This window comes from Lissotriton vulgaris, chromosome 6 (assembly GCF_964263255.1).
Source record: "Lissotriton vulgaris chromosome 6, aLisVul1.2, whole genome shotgun sequence".
In the NCBI taxonomy this organism is placed as follows: Eukaryota; Metazoa; Chordata; class Amphibia; order Caudata; family Salamandridae; genus Lissotriton; species Lissotriton vulgaris.
The window spans coordinates 1,614,646,244-1,614,666,430 of NC_141694.1; the positions used below are offsets into that span (position 1 = coordinate 1,614,646,244).

At 43.0% G+C, this 20,187-nt stretch overlaps 1 protein-coding gene across 2 annotated transcripts in view; it reads right to left on the reverse strand.

Annotated features, from left to right (window-relative positions):
- Positions 1-1,870: 1,870 nt before the first annotated feature.
- Positions 1,871-20,187, reverse strand: part of PRKCE (protein kinase C epsilon) — a 1,279,555-nt gene continuing 1,261,238 nt past the window's right edge. For both annotated transcript variants that reach the window (XM_086927786.1, XM_086927785.1), the window contains one exon: positions 1,871-3,714. In XM_086927786.1, the coding sequence (XP_086783912.1) occupies positions 3,568-3,714 (147 nt within the window). In that variant the 3' untranslated portion in view covers positions 1,871-3,567. The remainder of the gene's footprint in view (positions 3,715-20,187) is intronic.

Consider the following 20,187-nt stretch of genomic DNA (forward strand, 5'->3'; position numbering starts at 1 on the left):
AGTTAAAATATCGCGTTCAGTATTACTGACCTGCATTTAGATCTACTCCCGAATATTGACTAACAAAGTAGGTATGCCTGCATTAGGATAGATTTTCTATTATTAAATCCAGTGGTTAATTTGTAAAAAAAAAAATAAGTGCAGGAGCTCTCGTCAAGTGGCTGCTTGCTCAAGCGCATTTCTCCTGTTAGCGCTGGCTAAAACAGAACCGTCTACTGTGGAGAGGATGTGGTGTAATGGCCAGAGCTGCCGGCTTTGGAGCTGGGGAACCAGGTTCCAGTCTCGGCATCAGCGAAACATCCTGTGAGTCTGTGCACATCACTTAATTGCCCCGTAAATGAATGTGTCCTTAACTGGTGCTCATGAAAAGTGCCAGTGTTGAGGAGTAAGTGCCGGTGCCGAACATCAAAAACCACAGGCTCAAATTAAGCACTGATTAAATCCACAATACTTCCCTTAACAATATGCTAATAGTGGATAGCATGCGGTCAATGTAAGGGCAAGTCGAAAGAAAAAACCTCAATATTTTGATAGCCAGATTACAGGGTCTGATTCACAAAGCTTTTTCTGCACGTAGGTGTGTCTTGCTTTCTTCCAATTGTGTATCACTTTTGAACTTTCAGACCTCATTTAAAAAGCTTTTACAGCGAGCAGTTGTCTTTTACTCCTCTTTTGGCTATGAATTACTACTAAAATCCCAAGCCTGAATCACAAGGCATTTTCTGTGAGTAGTAGCTGGCTTACTGCAGTCTTTGGTGTGACTAATTTGCAGGAGCAAGACATGCTTAGCTCAGCCCTAATTAATTTTTTCTGATTGAATGTATTACGCTAGAAAATTCAGAAGTAAGTTATACCTGAAACAAAAGAAAAAAGACAAATAATGGCAGATAAAGCAGTATGAATAGGTCCCAAAATGAAGGCAAAAGAAAACGTGACAATAGGTGCAGTGTCCTCTGTTCAAGCACAGAGGGACCTCTTGTTAGCAATCAAGCCCACTGGACACCCTACTTACCTATGTGCTGTAGAATGTACAGCATCTTTTCACCATCTCTACACTTCGCTACATTCGAATCAGTGACCTACACATCTGCAGAAAAGCCTGTCCAGCTAGATAAATAGCAACACACAATACAGCTGCTGGCCTTCCAACGCCACCTATTCAACTATGAAAAAGGGCACTTATCATTAGGTAAGTTATTGCCCAGATGGGCAAAAAAGAGCTTGCCTGTAGTGACACATCAAAGACATTTTTTGTTTTTAAGACATCTAGGGGCAGTATTAACATTTTGCCTTTGCAAATATGAGATGATGCAGCCATTAAGATTTTCCTGTGCTTGTACTCCATTCCAGGCGCTAGATTTCCCCCCTCCCTCTCCGCCCATCCTCAGTTTACAAAGTTATTGATGATAAATAATACAAATCTATGGTCTAATCCGTTACACACCACTTGTACTGCACCAGACAACTAAACTGATACACTATGTAAAATATTTCATATTTTAAACCATCATATTAATATATAATAATTACACCTGAGTTATTAAAAAAAAGAAAGTGGAACGGTTTATCTTCCATGGACTCAAGGGACCACTGGCTGCTGGGCACAGGATTGTGACAAATGTACTTGCTCCTTGTGACCAAGATTGCCCCTAAACGTCAAATGACCTAGATGCTAACCCTGCCCACCCCATGCCCACCCGCCTGTAATATGCAAATGCACTTCCCTCCATTATGGTTACCATTTAACAGCTTTAATAGAACTATACAAGATCTGGGATAGCTTAATATATTGTATACACCTTTCATAACAAAATGAAAATCCAATCCATTTTTCTGACAGCAAATCTTTAACCAATACATATACAGAGTATTGCACATGGACATTTATTGTAAGTATTCTGTGACAGACTTAACTTTTAGTATATGCCTGAACATGCAGCAGATGACACCTCCATAATCAATGTACCCCACAGGCTTTGCAGCAACACTATGTACAAAGTCTCACCTGTACAAAGGCTGAAGAAGTGCCTCGAAGCACCACTTTCGCATTTATATTTTTGGGGGGGCAACAGGGAGTTCATGTGCATTGCTGAGCTGAACCCCAAAAATGCCCAAGATTCAGTCCAGTAAAATCTATCTTATATGACCTCAGCAATACATATACACAGACAAACACTGAGTACTCTCTGAAAAAAGTACATAACACTGTTAGCATGTCTACAAGAGGTAACTTCACATTAGTAATATCGTCTGTATCTAGTTACCGCTTCTGTTAATACATATAAAGTAAAAATGCATTTACATCTTTTAAGAATGTCAGTTTTGAACTTTTGATCTTCAGTCTTTCAACATACGTTCACAGAATGCCACAAGGATATCCCTCGCCTCATAATATTCGGATAACATAGATTTCATTTTTAGATCTCCCACATCTAAAAGACAGTAGTACTAAGGGTCTGTACAAGTGTGCAAACGGAACACACCACAGGGACAAATAAATAGAATAATTATGGAGTGTATTTAAAACTAAAAACCTAACAGGAACCCAAAATAGTCATTTTTAAAAAATACAATGTAACAGCATATTAAAATCAATGGCTTCTTTTGTTTTAGGCTTACTTTGCTAAAGTATCCTTGCACAGGGTATCCATCATGTCTACAAACCATGTGAAGGAAAGCCCAGCCAGAACACAGAGGTGTCTGCTTTTGGAGCGTCCATCCACTATAACATCTTAGCCCTTTACAAGCAGCCTCTAGAATAGTCAATGGCTTCTTTCTTCTACAATTAGATAAAACGATTGTGTTGCCGCGTCACCAGCGTATAAAGAAATATTTGGCCCATTGCATCACGGCACGAATGCCCCCATGTTGTCCAGCAAATACTTCAGTAACCTCCCCCTTGTAGTCACTGGTGAGGTGTACAGACTGTGCTACTCTGACCCATAGATAGGACGCTGATTCTGCCAAACTCCCCACCTGCTTAAGGGTGACCTTCTTTGTGTGCTAAGTACACAATGCCTCCCCCACGCGAGTGCTAGAGCACAACAGGTGTGGGCCATAAGCATTACACCCCATCAAGGGTTCTCATCTCCTTGCCTACGTAACTGACCTTTATTGAAAACATGCGCTGAAGAAATGTACCTTCTCCATTTTATCCACGAGTGTTGTAATGAAAATACGAACAATAATAAATAATAATTTAAAACCATTCCTTTCGAAAGCCCAGCTTCTTTTTCTTCAAGTTGTTAAGAGACTCCGACAAAGAGAGAACTTCGGTAAGAGATCTTCGAGCTGGAATAAAATCATGAGTCCTACAATAACACAGCAGTGTGCCACATCTACAGCTTTTGTTTTTACATGTATGAGTTTTCATTGTTCTGTAAAACAGGAGTAAAACTTGCTCCAAGATCCACAAACGAAAGAAAACAACAATAAATAGATCATTTAAATGGAGAGGCAGGTTCAAGGTAGGAGAAGCAGATCTCAGTCCACTGAACCTCAGTAACGTTAAATCATTTTTCAAGAAGCAGTCTTTTCAGCCTTTGCTTTCAACCACCGCTGGTGCAATCATGGAAGCTGCTCCTCACCACAATACGAGAACCCCTTGAATTCTTCTTGGTTGATCTGCTTGACAATGGTGTCATCCACAAGTGTTAACACTGGCTCTTCCCGAGTAAAATCTTGATCAAAGTTATTAACATCCCTTTTTGTTTTCTGTAAAAAAAAAGGAAAAAATAGGAATATACCGGATTAGGAGTCTCAAAATATGTTCAAACGTCAAAAGATTTTGCAAGGACTTCAGTATTGACTATTGCAAAACAAATCACAGTTTTGTAGCTAAGCAACGGCCAATGTTAGTGACACTCATGACAGGAGTTCTAATACCCTTGTTTAGTTAGGCTTCCAACAGACAAATTCTAACTCCACCCAATTTTCAATCTAATAATAACTGGCAAATGGAGTAGGCAGGAGCAGGATCACTTAATATTCCAAAGTGTTTTCACAAAATGTAGAGTAGTATTTGGTGAAAATATCATGCATGTTGTCTGTTTGTTAAACTATTAGCAAGGCCCTGGAGCAATTTTTTTTAATAAATGGCATTGTAATGTGTATGCCAAACATGTTCATTTTTCTCATACAAAACAAGCATGTTTTTGAACTATTTCTCCAGTTGTAATCTGTTTTTAAAAAGTTTATAATTTGGTCACAATTATTTACCTTACCTGAAAATTGGGATACAACATCCACTAAAATTGTATTTTTGAAATAACATTGTTGAAGCTATTTTGAGTCTTTGCTAGGATAAGGTCAAATGTCGCTACTTTTACCCAAGCTTATGGTACAGTGCTGTTGCTTCACACATCTTTAAAATAATTTCATACAGTAACTATGAGATACACTATTTAAAAACTACTATTCACTAACAGAAAGTATTAAATGCTAGAAGCGAGTGTGTGTTTCTAAGGATATGTTTTGTTCAACAACAGATTAAATTACACTTCTCAACTTGTACTGAGAAATTTGCAGCCAGACCAAAATATGCAGCCTTCAATTTGGCATTGGGCACATTCAATTTTGAGAATGTTACATAATGCTCTAGTTTACACTGACGTAAGAATAAAAGGGACATATAATCAACCATCACTCATAACGTGTTGATAATGAACAGCAATCTTTCACATGAGTTTTGAAACCGCTATTACATGCGCTCTAGTCACACAAGATACAGACCAAAATAAGAAGGTGTGGCTGTGAAGAATGCCACAATTAGCAACTATTAGAGAGCAATGCTATTGCTTAATGTGTAATAATAATCATAATAAGAATTCAATACCTATAGTGGCCCAAATTTTTTTTTAGGAGCCTGCTGCTGTCAATTACCAAAGTCAAGGGCTGCTGAATGCTACGAATGCCTCACCTTGATTCCAACTCATGCCCCTTTCTTCCACCACCATATACTTTGTTTCTGTTTCTTGCTATCATTTCTGGTTTTCTTGCTTTTACCATGGATCAATGTTTGATGATGAAAAATAAGTCTATGTCAACATAAGTGAGTGCATGTGTCCAGCATCTGCAACCACCAGCAAAGACTATACACTTACAATGACCGAGAAACAAGGAAATTGGATTCCGACAGAACTCTCACACCAATCATCTTCACAGATTTGTTTTACACACATTTTCTGCAGATGCTACTTCCTCAGATTTGTTTAGAACGTGCTTGTCCCTAATCGACAAACAGCCCTTCCGCATGTGACTTTGATGCATTCAGTAAGGTGTTTTAAATTTACCAGCACTCCCAAGTTATGTGTAAATGAGATAGTCTAAAAGTTTAAACCAGATTAATTGAGACTCCAACTAAAACATTTTTGCTAAGAAAGCAAGTGACTGTTTTGTCAAGCTTGCAGAGCCAATTGCAAGAAACAAAGCATATCTAAGAGAAACTGGAGCGCAATTTACTGTCATGAAGTTAAGTCTTGCATGGCTGGAATTCTACTCAAGGTAACTACAGATTTAGGGAAGAATGAGGTAGAAGTCCCTCCTTCCATGGTGCATCCTCTGGTGAATGGTGTGACCAACTACAGGAGTGGCTATTACTGTGAAGACTGTAAACTGAGGTTCACCAGTTACATGATGGGCGTGATGGAAGACTGTTTCAGCCAGAATGTTCTGTGAGACAGTGCCTACAGATGATGGAAGCATGCATGGTAACCATTGTATGGCCATCGACACTGAGGATGGATCGAAGCACACGGTACTCCTCCAACTAATACAGCATTGGTGCCAGCTCCATGTACTGCTGTGATGCCAGTTTTAGGTTTAAGGCTTAAGGGGGATGTAGCTTCCACGCTGGTCAAGATGGCAACGGATCTTTGATCTCCAGTACGACATGGATCCTCTTCATTGAAAAAAGCCGCTTCCAGCTTGCGCACAGCCCACTTAGACATGCCACCGGATTTACCTGAAATTATGCATCACGCACATCTTGTTGGTGCCCCTCCAGAAGCCCCCTTCATGCTCCGGTGCCATGGCGGTGAGTTCACTGATGTAAGAACAGCTGCCATTTTAACAGCACGCACCGTGATCATACACTCATGCCCCGCTGACGAAAAAACGCTCCTCGAGATCAAATGCAACTAATTTGTTCATGCCCTAAGGCTTCTCTGAACCCCATATTTGATCCATTCTTGCTGTAGCTTTAATTTACCCGGCGCATCGGCGGTTATCTATGATAAATCATAAGTGGCTGCCCCTTTGTCGGTGTGCTGCTTGTGGTGAAGCGTAATTTTACGCTTTATGTTTTACTTCAGTCTTTTATATAAAGTTTCCGTAGGAGTGCATCATAATTCTAAATAGTGTGCACTCACAAGTAATGTGTGTGACTAATTTAGGAATAAAAGAGTTCATGTTCAGATTTCTCTGTTCTACAAGGTTATTTCATGTGTGTTAGACATGTAACTGACTTCTTTGAATCTCATATTGACACCTAAAGTATAACGTCATTCTGAAACGTGTTTATGAAATCATCTACCTTTACCATTGTAATAATAACTTAATAGGATTGGTTATTCAGGATGTCGATAATTATGATATAACGTGCTTTACAAGTCAAAAAGAAGCTGTATTGCAACCTGTGTGATGTTAAGTGTGCCTGAAAATCGTTAACTCGCTACTTGACTAGCGTTTACATTTGCTTTTGATTGTAGTGTGAAATGTTACATGCATTTGTTGTTCCCACTGCAGGTGGACAGGACATCGGTAGTTTAGAGAAGGGTCTAATGTTTAATCAATAGCTGGGCTTGGGAAGGAATGCGATAAAGAAGAAGGGACGACTTCTCGTGGGAGACCGAAAGTCTACCGTGTGAAGCAGGAGGTGGAGAAAATTTGCAATGAAGGCCACTGGGATAATGGAAAGTTGCCCAAAGGGTTGTAAGAGGTGCATGTACTGGATGTTTGCTTTTTGTACTAATGAAACTAGGATCAGCTGACACTTCATTTGCAGACGCTTCGAGGTGCAGATCTCTCTTCGTGAATGTGGCATTAAGCTACAAGTCCATAGTTAGAGTTGCCTCTTAGGAGGACTCTGACGGCTGACACCTTTTACGCTTCCCTTCTGAATCATGCTCAGTTTAGGTTTCCCCTTTTATATAGTGTAGGGAATTGGGAAATTTGCCTTTTTTGAAAGCTCAGTGTAATCTAATTTATATTTTTGCCTTTTAATAACCTATGTGGCAATAACTGAGTGTGAAGTTTTATTTTAGTTAAATAGGGTGAATCGGTTCCAGAGATTTGGCTTCATTCTATATTCTCTGTATCTTTAGACTATCATGTTAATAGTAATATCTCTGAATCTGTACAATAAAACCGACTAACCATACTCCAGTTGTGAGCCTGAGCTCCTGAGAAACGTCTGTCTTGGATTTGGGAAATTCCTTACCTCTCATGCAGCTTAAAAAGAACTATCAACCAAAAATTTGAGGTGATAAATTTCCGCATTAGCAGATGGTAGCTACAGAGGATGGTTCTGTACTTGAAGTAGGGAGCAAGATCTAGGTTAGTTCTAGGGCCCTATGATAGTGTCCCCTGTGTGGAACCCAAACATGAGAGGAGAATCAGCGGAGTTCTGGTGGCGTACAGAGAAACCAGTGGTAGAGAGGAAGTGAGTATCAATAGGGTGATGAGAGTGGTGGATGTTAGATTGCATTGAAGAGTCGGCTACAAAATGTCCGGTGGGGATGTTGTGAGGGCCATATGAATGTGGTGATAAGTTGTTTAAGTTGTTATTGGGTCCGATGTGGCCTATGAACCCTGTGGATATATAGTAAGGTGTAGAAGACACTGTGTTGTATTTGTCTGCTGTGTTTTGTGGGGAGTTTATTGTGAGACATTGTCAATGGCCCAATTGAGACAGGGAACTTTGTGTGCATGGGACGATTGTGAATAGTGTGGTAGACCTTTCTGCATAGAAGAGAAACTACACTGATTCAGGCGATTCCCTGCTGGTCGAGGTATATTTGTGTGCTCGTTCTTCGAATGATTGACATCTTTCAAGTCTTAGAGGAAGCAGACAATTGTTGTTTAAAAAAACAATAGGTTGGATCGTGAATTATATTTGTACTATTGCGGGAACAAGAACGTTTTACAATTTCAAGGCAAATTATACATATTGCAAAAGAAAAGAGGGAAATTAAGTGTTTTTAAATTATTCCAGAGATGTTTAGAGGAGATGCGTCTGTTCTGACTAGAGTGGGTGGAGAGGCTTCTCCGGAGACTACGCCTGCTCCATATATGGCAATGAATGCAGGGCTCCACACTATTATTTGGCTTAAAAATTGGCACAAGATCACCGAAAAAGAGGACGCATTAGCGTTTCCATGCTACAGTACCTTCAATGTGAGAATAAATGACCATTTGAGGGATATGTTGTATGCAATGAAACCTTTACCTAGACACACAGCGTCTGGAGCACTTGATGCATGGATGCACACCGCACATGCTAAGCACAGGGAGTACTATCAGGTAAAGATAAAAAAAGTGATGCGTGCATACCAGGAAGCACCATGAGATGAGAAGCAAAAGAGGTGGAGAGTACACAGGATTGAAAGAGTGAGATTGTACATCGCATTGGTTAATGATGAGGCAAAGGAAGAGGATGATGGAAAGATAGAGTAGGAGGGTAAGGGGGAGAAGGACATTGACAGTGATGTAGAGAATAGCTTGCTGTATTGGTTGTTAGTGCAGCGCCCACTCCCCTATGGTCCATTGTATCCAGGAAGGTGGGGAAGTTCTAATGGCGCCAATGACACTGTGAATGCCCCAGCACTAGTGGCCACAAATCGGAATGTTGTAGGGACCCTCTCAACGGGGAAAGCCCAGATTGTGGAACTGGGTGAAACTCCAATGGGAATTATGGAAGCCTCTACACACTGTGAACCTGGGCTTGCTTCGAAGATCCCTGATACCCTGACTGTACCAATCACCATTGGCCCTATCATTCCTGTATACGACCCGACCAGAGTCCAGTTGGGAACTGGGGTCAAGGGATGCCCATAGTGCCTGAGGGAGAGCACCATTTGAAGTAGTGGAGGGTCCTCACACCAGAATTGTTCCTTTGACTCCAGTGAAAGCAAGCACTCCTTGTGCTGCTACCGCGGTTTCGTCTGTAGTTCAAGTTGGGCTGGGACTCATTAGGCCGCTTTGAGTGTTGACAGGGAGGGATTTGCCTACATAGAAGACTCTGCAGTGCGTAATAGGATTGCCCGACCAGGATAATACATGAAGACACCTGAAAGCCAGAGTATGTTTGATGTTTTGGTTTAAGAGAAATAGTTGAAGGAGCATAGTGGATTTGCTGGATGTGCTTAAGCTGGAAACTGAATTAGATGCTATGAGAGCTCTATCAAATAGATTCATATCAGGTTAATTAGTTGTTGTTCATGAGTAAGGATGTTACTGGAAGGGTGAGGGAAGCACATGGAAAATTGTCTGAACTGACTAATACATTTGAAGTCAATATAGAAAGAAAAAGATGCTGAAAAAAATCATCGGCCTAAGTACAGTGACCAAGATCTAGAGAATTTGAGGACGCCAGGATTTAGCACACAAATTCGGGAACTCATATTTTGCATCAGAGTTTACAGAGTCTTAGAGAAGTGGGAGGAATGGGTGAAGAAAAAAGCTGCAAAGGAAAGGGGAGGGACTGTTCAGGCATCTCCTTTATGAGAGGTACAGAGCAGAGGATATGTACATGGTCCCTAGAGTAGGGGTGATCTTGTCGCTTGTACAAATGAGTTCCAGAGATTGAGAGAGATGCCTGTGGAGTGGTGTACGCAAGATGATCATTTTGTAAAAATATTGATGGTGTTGTGGGTTGATTTTAACACATTGTTTGGAATTGTGGTCACAAGCGACCTACGGTCAGCATATAAAATAGCTATAGAAGACCTGATGGTGAATCTGAAAGAGATCCGATGATTTGTGGTCTGCCCCCTGTGAAAATGAAGAAATGCGATCAGGTGATCACATGGTTAAAAGCTAAGGTGGCTCCACAGGATGTGGACTGGGTTAAGATAGACAGAACCACCCTAGAATCCAAAGAGACAGTGCAAGCCTACTATGACTGGTTATTGCATGCCTTTGAACAGTAAACAGTACAGTGGAATTAATACTCTAGAACCAAAGGATATGGGACAGTTTGTGTCTAAGTTTGTGACTGGGTTGCAAACTGAGATCAGTTTAATGATTCAGCAACATTTGATATGTTGGCAAAATAAGTCCATTGATGAGATTTTACCCTAACCCAAATACTGTAGAAATTAAAATGAAGTTGAAGGAAAAGTTTGTGTTTATACAAATGAAGGCTGCGCAGAAGGGAGTTTAAGGACAGACATATAGCAGAAACATGGCCCCAATGTCAGGAACGTACATGCAAGGAGTACACGTGCCCCTGGGGGAAAGAGTTTAGGGCCAAGGAAGAGGTAGGAGCGGTCTGATAGACCCTAAGACAGAGATAGATATTGCGACCCTTAAGAAAACCAACTTGTGTCACTATTGAAATAGGTTGGGGCATTGGAAGCCCAAATGTCGTTTGAATCCTACAAACCAGGATCATAGTGGGGGGGTCTAATCAACCACAGGGTAACTTTGTACCCTAACAACTCATGGCTCAGCCAAGATCTCAGAATATGGGAGGAACTCAGGGACCTGAAATTCAAGAGCTCCAACCTCCAGTACTACCACAAGTTTTCCAGAATGTTTCATATGGGAATACCTGAGTTCAACAGTACCCTATGTTCGAGGCCTTCGAGGGGTCAGAGACAAACTCCACCTTATGACGGTGCATGAGGGGACAAGAAGACTGTACACTTGGCACAGTCTCGGGGGTAGTCTACAGAGGACCATATGTCGATGCAGATGTAGATGGTCACAACATTACCTTTCTGGTTTATACTGGTGCAACCCGCTCTACTATGAGAACAACATAGGCACCCAACCTACCCCTCTTGGGAAAAACAATCAAAGTTATAGACATAGCTAATAAAATAATTTTTAACTCTTTGACTGGGGAAGTCCCTGTGAGGATAGGGACCTTCAAGGACAATCATCAGTTTGTAGTGGGAGCCTGGATTCCTGCAAGTTTGTTGGGACGAGACTTGCTATGTAAGCTCAATTGTATCATATACTGTACTCCAGAGGGCTTTGAGGTCCAAACCAAAGATGGAGATGTAGTGTTCAAATTAGCGAGTAAGAAGGAAGGAGTTTTATTGTTCTCTATGTTACCTGTAGAGGATCTACCAATAGATCTCAAGGATACAGTGTCGAAAGAAGTTTGCAATTTCCCAGGAAAGGACATCTGACTCCTTAAAGGAGTCGGGCCTGTTCGAATACAGATTAAGTCTGATGTGGAGTATCTCAAAACGCCACCATACAACCTGACTCCTAAGACTATTGCTGGGATCACGCCTGTAATCGAGTCCATGATTGAGTAGGGAATTTTGAATGATGTTCTGGGGAGCCCATGTAACTTTCGCAATTTGGGCTAACAGAAGCCCAACGGCAAGTACTTTATTATAAAATATCTCCGAAAGTTCAACAATATTGTAGTCCCTTGTTGTCCTGTGGTACTGAATCCTTCTATGATACAGTTTCAGATTCCATGTGAGGCTGTCATCAACTTTTGATGAAAACACTACCGTAGATTGGGGGTCTGTAGGGGTATTTATAGACCACTCAGTGTGCGTTCCCCACTATAAGCACAACACAAAATTGCACAACTGTGGTCATGACCATATATATGTAACAAATGTGCTAGATTGCCCCTCTCATCACCAATGGGATGCTACATACCTGACTGGGGGAGACATCCCGTAAGGATAAGAACCCTCACTCACCCGAGGGTGACATGCTTCATCATATGGGTCCTCCTTACCAGTGTAGAAATCCTAGTCAACACTGGGAGCTACTACTCCGGTGTTTAAAGGAGGAGCTCAGAGATGTTTTATTGGACAAAAGGATGATAATCCCATATGTGAGTAACTAGGTGTAGTGAGGTATGCAGCGCTGTGTGAAGGAAAAGTGAGTGAATATTAAACCTATCTAAGTGGATACACTAAGATCCTTTATTATTGTGTTCCGCTTGACAGGATTAAAAAAGTAACAGCACAGTGGTAAAGAGGTAGAAACACTGTCACTTAATGGTCAACATGTTTCAGCCTATTGATCCAAAGGTATCATCGGCTTTCTTCAGGACCAGATGAAAATTAATGTGAGACCGTTTGGGATTGCCGTAGGATGTTATTAGTCTCGAGGAATTGGGAGAGTTGACCATTGACCAATTTCTCGGTGACCTTGCTGGTCCCCGGGAGGAGAAATATAGGCCGGTAGTTTGCCATATCTGTTGGGTCGAGCTGGGGCTTTTTAAGGAGTGCTTTCACCACTGCGCTTTTCCAGCTGTCGGGGACCAATCCTCGTGCAAGTGAGCAGTTAATGAGCTCCGTGAGTATGGGGGTAATAACGGGGGCTACGTTTTTGAGAAATCTCATGGGTGCAGGGTCCAAAGGAGACCCGCTTTTTATTTTATTTAAGGTTGCTTCCACCTTGTTAGGTGTTACTGGTCTAAATGTCTCAAGTTGGGGGCATGTTCCCGTCTGACAGGGGCGCTGAGTGTTGTTCCTGTGGGTGGGGGGGCTAGGAGAGGGGAGGGATGTTAGGATGCGGGCAATTTTATTGTTGAAATATGTGGCTAGATCATTGCTTCTGTCTACCTAGGGGATGGTGGGGGAAGGGGAGATAGGAACTTTCAGTAGCTCCTTCACGATAAGATAAGATTCCCTAGAGGAATTAGAGGCTTCCTTTATCCGGGTGTCGTAGTGGGAGGCTTTGGAGAGCTTAATAGCAGTTTTATAAATTTTAACTGAAGAGTGATAGGCCTCTTTGCTGGCGTTCTGCCAGTCTTTTCTCCAAAGCCGTTCAGCTCTCTTACAGTTTTTGCGGAGCTGACGAAGTTCTGGGGTATACCACGGGGCGGAGCCCGTGTTGTTGGTTTTGTCTTCTCGCGTTCTGAGTGGGAGCACGGAATCAAGGGAGGTCGTTATCCACTTTCTGAAATTGCTGTCGGCGTTAGCCGGGTCTTCTTCATGGGCCGGGGTAGTTGATGTCAGGGTGTTAGCCCATTCTTCAATGGGAAGTTTGGGCCAGGTCCTGCCTCTGGTATAGGTGGGAAGTTTCTGAGGTTTCCTGAGGGTTCCTGGGAGTTGGAATAGGACCAGGAAGTGATCCGTCCAGGGAAGGGGTATGGAGTCTGTTGCTTGCACCGTGGGGGTGCTGGTGAGCACTGGGTCCAGCAGGTGGCCTTTGATGTGAGTGGCTCCTGAGTTAAGGAGACGGATATCCAGGGCCGCTAGTTCAGTGATCAAGTCGACTGCTCCAGAGTCTAAAGGGTCATTGAAGTGAATGTTCAAGTCTCCCACTAGCATGAAATTCGTGACGGAGTGGACCTGTGTTGCTACTGTATCTAAGAGGGCATTGGTGAAAGAACCAGGATGCCCAGGGGGACGGTAGACTAGAATCCCTGAGAGAGAATTCGTAGGGTCTAGTTTAATTGTGAATTGTAAGCTTTCAGAGTCAGGAATTTGTGCATCGTTGGAATTGCAGGTGAAGGAGTCCCGGTAGATGATGGCAATGCCTCCACCTCTACCTAGTGGGTGAGGGAGAGACTGAATGAGAAAGCCCGGTGGGGTGGCTAACACTATGTCCGCGTCAGAGTGTGGAGTAAGCCACGTTTCCGTCAGGAAGAGGATATCAATCTCGTGGTCTTCTATTAGGTGGGGGATTAGTGTCGCATGTTTGGGGAGAGAGCGGCAGTTCAGCGAGGCAAGTTTGAGGGCTACAGGCTTGGGCACTCGTGTAAGGAGTCTAAGCTGGGCTGGCTGGCAATGAGTGCAGCTGATGAAGGGTCCATTCATGTTGTGAATATAGTCACATGATGAGGCGATGGGAGGTCTAAGGCTTAAAAGGTCCCGACGGGAGTAGTTAACCTTAATGGCAGCTCTGTCTGCCAGGGGGTCTGGCCCTAGGCCCGGTCGTGCGCGGACGGGCGCAGACGGGCTTGCCTTAGGCGCGCCTTTGGCGCGCAAACGGCGCTCCCGCTGCGCTCGTCTGCTGCGCTGGAATGGCCGGCACATTTGTAGTGAGTATTATGGGCGTGGCCTCGCAGTGGGCGTGGCTTCGCCTTTGACCGCGCTGGCGGTGTGGGCGTTTTCCCCTTCTAACAGCTGAGATTCGCTGTATCTAGAGGGTCTGGGAGGGCAGGCTTAGCGCGTAGTAGCGGCGCTTTTACTCAGGTGAGCTTCGTTCGTTTTTCTGGTTAAAAACAACAATAAGTGACAGGTTTAAAAGCTAAATACAGCGTGCAATACCTCCGGCTTCCGCCTCAGAGGGAGTTTCAATCAAGTGGTTCGTTGCGCTTTTCAAAAGCGTTTATATGGTCTGACTGGTGGGCGTGGCCTCGCAGTGGGCGTGGCTTCGCCTTTGACCGCGCTGGCGGTGTGGGCGTTTTCCCCTTCTAACAGCTGAGATTCGCTGTATCTGGAGGGTCTGGGAGGGCAGGCTTAGCACGTAGTAGCGGCGCTTTTACTCAGGTGAGCTTCGTTCGTTTTTCTGGTTAAAAACAACAAGTGACAGGTTTACCTACGCTCTCTCTGTCACCAGTTAAACCTGACCCTGATTTTTGGCACATTATTTAAGTAAAACGTGCTACTATTGGTAATCCCATTATTATTTTAGCAGCTGATTTTAACCACTGGTTGGCACCCATTACGGATAAGAAATCCAAATGCAAACTCAATCCTGACCCATTTCACAAGGCTTTCTAATCGGCCATTACTTCTCTAAATTATTTGTTGTTTGGAAAACTTGCAACCCTGATACATGTGAGTGTACGTTTTTTTCTGATGTACATCATACGTATCCAATATTGTTACATTTTAGTTACAAAATCCTTACTCCCTTCTTCACAATGGTCAGAAATTGGTTTTTATTTCTGATCATACACTTGTTCTGTCCTCCTTTGATATAACATTCAATTACTCCAAAACTGGTTGTTGGAGATTTATTAATTCCCTACTATCTAATACAAATTTCAAAACGGAAGCCACTGCTTTTATTAGGGAACTCTTTCAAATTAACCAACCTATTGATACATCCATTCCTAACAATTGGGATGGTTTTATAGCCTCTTTCCCGGCTTTCGCTATAGCGAATTCAGATAAAAGGAAAAATAGGTTAAATTCCCAGTACCTCACTTAACTTCAACAAATGTAAACACTTGAAGATACTTACCTCACCTTTAAATCTTTATCCGTTTTACATAAATAAATTACAGTCAAATCTAATCTCAACAAACTTGCTACCACTGATGCATGCAACATTTTACTTAAAGTTCAATCTAAATGTCATGGTGGTTAGAATAAGGCTGGTAAAATGCTGGCAAATTACAAAGAAATTAAAACAGAATCTAGAAATATCTGATCCATTTACAATGAATTTACTAATACCACCGTCATCTCCAACTCTGATATCTCCAATGTTTTCCAATCCTTTTACAAATCATTATATTCAGAAGATACCACCCCATCTGAATCGAATAAACAAAATATTTTCTCCAAACCTCCTTTCCTTTCTAATACCTTCAAAGAATTTGAAGCTGACATTATCCCTAAGCCAGATAAAAACTATCAACCTATTTAATTAATTATGATTGCAAATATTTGCAAAAATCCTAGCATCTTGCCTAGAAGCCGTTGTGCCCCTCCTTGTCAAACCTGATCAATCTGTTTTATTAAGGGCAGACTTGCTGCAGATAATGCCAGAATATTTTCTAACATTCTTGTGTTGGCTAAAAAACATAGTGGCCCTCTTGAAGCCCTATCTTTATATGCTGAATAGGCATTTGACCGCATTAATTGGCAATTCATGTTCACCACTCTAAACTGGTTTGGCCACAATGTATTTCATTCATGAAATTATTATACTCTAACCCTTGTGCCAATGTTTTTGTGAAGGTCATTACTCCCCTTTATTTTACTTTACATAAAGGTACCAGGCAAGGATGCCCCCTCTCCCTTTTACTTTTTGCTCTTTCTTTAGAACCATTTCTTGAACGTATTCATTAAAATACACTTATCTCCAGGTTTAAACACAACTCCCTAGAGATTAAGTTATCGACTCATGCTGATGATGTTCTTATTTACATGTCCAATCCATTGTCCTCCTTGAACCCTTTCTTACAAGAGATCACTTAATATTCTAACATTTCTGGAAATTAACTCAACTTTTCGAAAATTGACATTTTACCATTATATTCCTTTTGGTATTAGTATATGTGTGCCAACACTAATTTTTAACATGATGTCCCTTCAGAATAACACACCTTGGTGTTTGGTTGTCTCCGACTACCTCCAACACACTTTACCATAACTTTACTCCTTTAAAATGAAAACTACAAACATTACTCTCATCTTGGTCTCCTCTGCTTTTATCATGGTGGAGCAGACTAGATACTCTCAAAATGATGCTTGTACCACAAGCCCTTTATATAATTTCTATGTTACCTTTCAAGGTCCTCAATTATCACTTTTCACAAATTAACTCCATTTGTACAACAGTCCTCTGGAACAACAAGCATCCATGTATTGCCCTTTCTAAACTTATATACCCAAATAGTGAAAGGGGTCTTTGATTCCCTGATTTTAAGCTTTATCATTCTGCTTTATTGATTCAACAATGTCATGCCCTCATTAATCATCTTTCAGATTATCCCATCCCACAAGGGATCATATTTGAACAATCATTATTGTTATTTTATGCTAATATAATTTACTATAGCGCACAAATCAACCCCAAAGTGGTATCTCGTCGCTGATAAAAACACAGGAAAGACAGAATGCTGAAATTAGAATAAAATTATCTTTAGCAGCATCCTGAATTTAACATGATCAGAAAATATATGGATATGATAAGGCAAGGTATTCCAATAGAATGGGTGAAGTAAGTAAAGGACCTGCCTCATCTTCTCGTCAGTCGAACACGATGCTTTGTCCTTGGAACGCAAATGCCTAACTGGACAATAGGTTTTGAGTTTCTGAAGTAGATAGCTAGGCTCATTGACCATTAATGATTTATGTGTAAGACAGCAAATTTTAAAGATTGTCCTTATCTTAATCGGCACCCTGTGCAGGGCTCTCAGCAAAGGTTCAGAAGGTGAGCAAGAAGGGACATTACAAAGAAGATGTACGGCTGTATTTTGGACCACTTGCATTTTGGATATTAAAGCCTCATTTGCTGATGCAAGTAAAGCATTGCTTCAGTCTAATTTGCTAATAATTAGAGCCTAAACAAGGGTTTTCCTGACAGAAAATGGAAGGTAAGAAAAAGCGTTCTTCAACAGATGCATCATGTTGAAGCAGAAACCACTAGTAGATACAACGTGGTCTTTCATAGATAAAGCTTGATATATTTTAAGGCCAAGATTCTTAACTACCTGTTTGGGCATAGGATCAGGACCTTGTTCTACAGGCCACCACTCTGCAGCTCAAAGTTGCTAGCCCTTACCAAACAGCATGATCCCTGTTTTATCAGCATTTAATTGCAAGCAGTTTGATGCCATTTAATCTGCAATAGCTTTCATGCCACTGGAGAACTAGACCTTGAACATGTTCAAGTCTTCATCAATGCAAACAAACAGCATTTGTAAAATGCAACACTGTCACACCTAGGGGTATCTGGATGCTGTGTCTCTATTGAAAAGCCAGGTCTTGAGTCTCTCTCTGAAGTCTGCCAATGAGGGAGCTAGAGGGGAATTCCATTCCAGGTCTTGGCAGGGATGTAGGAATAAGGAGTAGCCACTGCTGTGATGGATGCAGGGGTTGTGTGTTTGGTATAAAGAGGAGCGCAGGTGTTTAGTAGGTTGGTGAAAGTTCAGTCAAAGGTTGAGGTAGACAGTTCCTAGGTTGTGTAGGGCTTTGTAGGCATGCACGAGGATCTTGTACTGGCATTGTTTCTGGATGGGGTGCCCATAGAGATCTCTCAGGTGAGAGATGATGTGGGTCATTTGGGGAGGTCCAGGATGAGTCTGGCAGAGGTTCTGTATGGTCTGGAGTCTTCTGAGAAGCTAGGTGGAGATGCCAGTGTAGAGAGCATTACCATAGTCAAGGCAACTGGTCATGAGAGCCTGAGTGATGGTCTTTCTGGTTTGGTTGGGATCCATCTGAAGATTCTGTGGAGCTTTCAAAGTGTGTGGAAGCAGGAGGAGGCGAAAGCTTTAACTTATTGTTTCATAGTCAGTTGGATGTCGAGAATGATACAGAGGTTGCGTGCGTAGTCGGTCAGTGTGGGTGTGGGTCCAAGTTCTACAGGCCACCAGCTGTGTTCTTCCCGAAGATCAGTAGCTGAGGCAGTTGTTTCTCCTCCATTTGGCTACGTTGGTCATGGTGTTGCAGAAGTTGGCTTTGGCATTGGAGGGGTCCTCAGTGAGCAGGAGGATCAGCTGAGTGTCATCTGCTCAGGAGATTATGTTGAGTCTGACAACAACTGTAAGGGTGGTCATGTAGATGTTGAACAGGGTGGCTCTGAGGGATGAACCTTGTGGTACGACACATATTATGTCTTCGGGTGCCAGTGTGATGGGAGGCAGTTGGATGCTCTGTGTGTGTCCTGTAAGGAAGGAGGCGATCCACTAAAGGGAGTCTTGCTGCATGCCTATGTTGTAGAGTTTGTTGATGAGGGTGTTGTGGGAGGCTGTGTCGAACACTGTGGAGAGGTCGAGGAGGATCAGGGTTACAGTTTCTCCACTGTTGAAGAGTGTTCTGATGTCATCTGTGGTGGCAATCAGCGTGGTCTCAGTGATGTGTCTGGCACAGAATCCTGAATTGAGAGGCATCCAGTAGGGGGTTTTGTTCGAAATTCAGTGAACTGCTGGTTGATGGCTTTCTCAAGAACTTTGGCCTGGTAGGGGAGCAGTGAGATCAAATGATAATTTTTTAGATCGTTGGGGTCAGCGGACGCTTTCTTTCAGAGGGGTCTGATGTCTGTGTGTTTCCATCTGTCCCGAAGGTTGCTAGGGAGACGAAGGGGATGAGGATGCTGATGAGTTGCATGCTGATTGGGTTTGTTGCGAGGCTGTAGAGGTGGTGGGACAGGGGTCGGTGGGCACCCCGGAGTGAATGGAAGACATGATGGCTGATGTGGTCAGGGCAATGAACGGTGCCCAGGTGGTGAAGGTTTGGCTGGTGTTCGCTGGTTGGTTGAGGTCATCGGGGTTGAGGATGGCAGGTTGGATGTTTAAATTGTTGTTGATGGAGGTGATCTTGCTGTGAAAGTAGTGTGAGAGGGTGCCTCAGAGTTCTTGGGAGGGGTGGATGGTGTTTGCTATGGCTGTCGGGTTGGAGAATTCGTTAACTATTTTGAAGACTTCCTTTGTGTGCTTGGCAGCGGATTCAGTCCACCTTGTTTGGTGGTGTGGTCACGGCATATCATCTTGTATCATTCAGGAGTGGCAGTGGTGATGTTGGAGTTTGAGGAGGGGTTGAGACATGTTTCATGATGAAAGCAACGTCCGTGGAGGGTGGAGAAGGTGTCCCTGATTTCTGTGGCGTGCTTGCAGAGTGAGCAGATATTGAGCAGGATACAATGGAGGGGTTGCAAGGAGTTCTTGGTCTTGTGGGCAGGAGTAGTGTGGGGTCTTTTGTAAGTTGTGTCGCAGGAGAAGTGGCAGTGTCAGCAGGTGGATCATGAGGAGGAGGAGGAGGCGCAGCTGTTTTGGCGATTGGGGTCCAGGTCTGGGAGTTAGTTGGTGGTGCACCGCCAGGTGGCAAAAGGACCAAGAGTCCTGGCACTGGGCATTGTACAACCAGCGGAGCAGTGGCGGCATTACCAGCTGTGCGCGTCCGCTGCATGGTCGTACTGTGTCCTCCATTAGTGTTTCTGTTCCTAGTGCAGGCAGTGCAGGGGCAGAAGGTAGCACAGGGACATCTGGCAGCACAGGGGCAGCAGGTAGCGCAGGGGCAGCAGGCAGTGCAGGGGCAGCGGATAGTGCTGCGGCAGTAGGTGGAACAGGGACAGCACAGGGACAGTGGGCAGGGCAGGAACAGCAGGCAGCGCAGGGACAGCAGGCAGCGCTGGTGCAGTAGG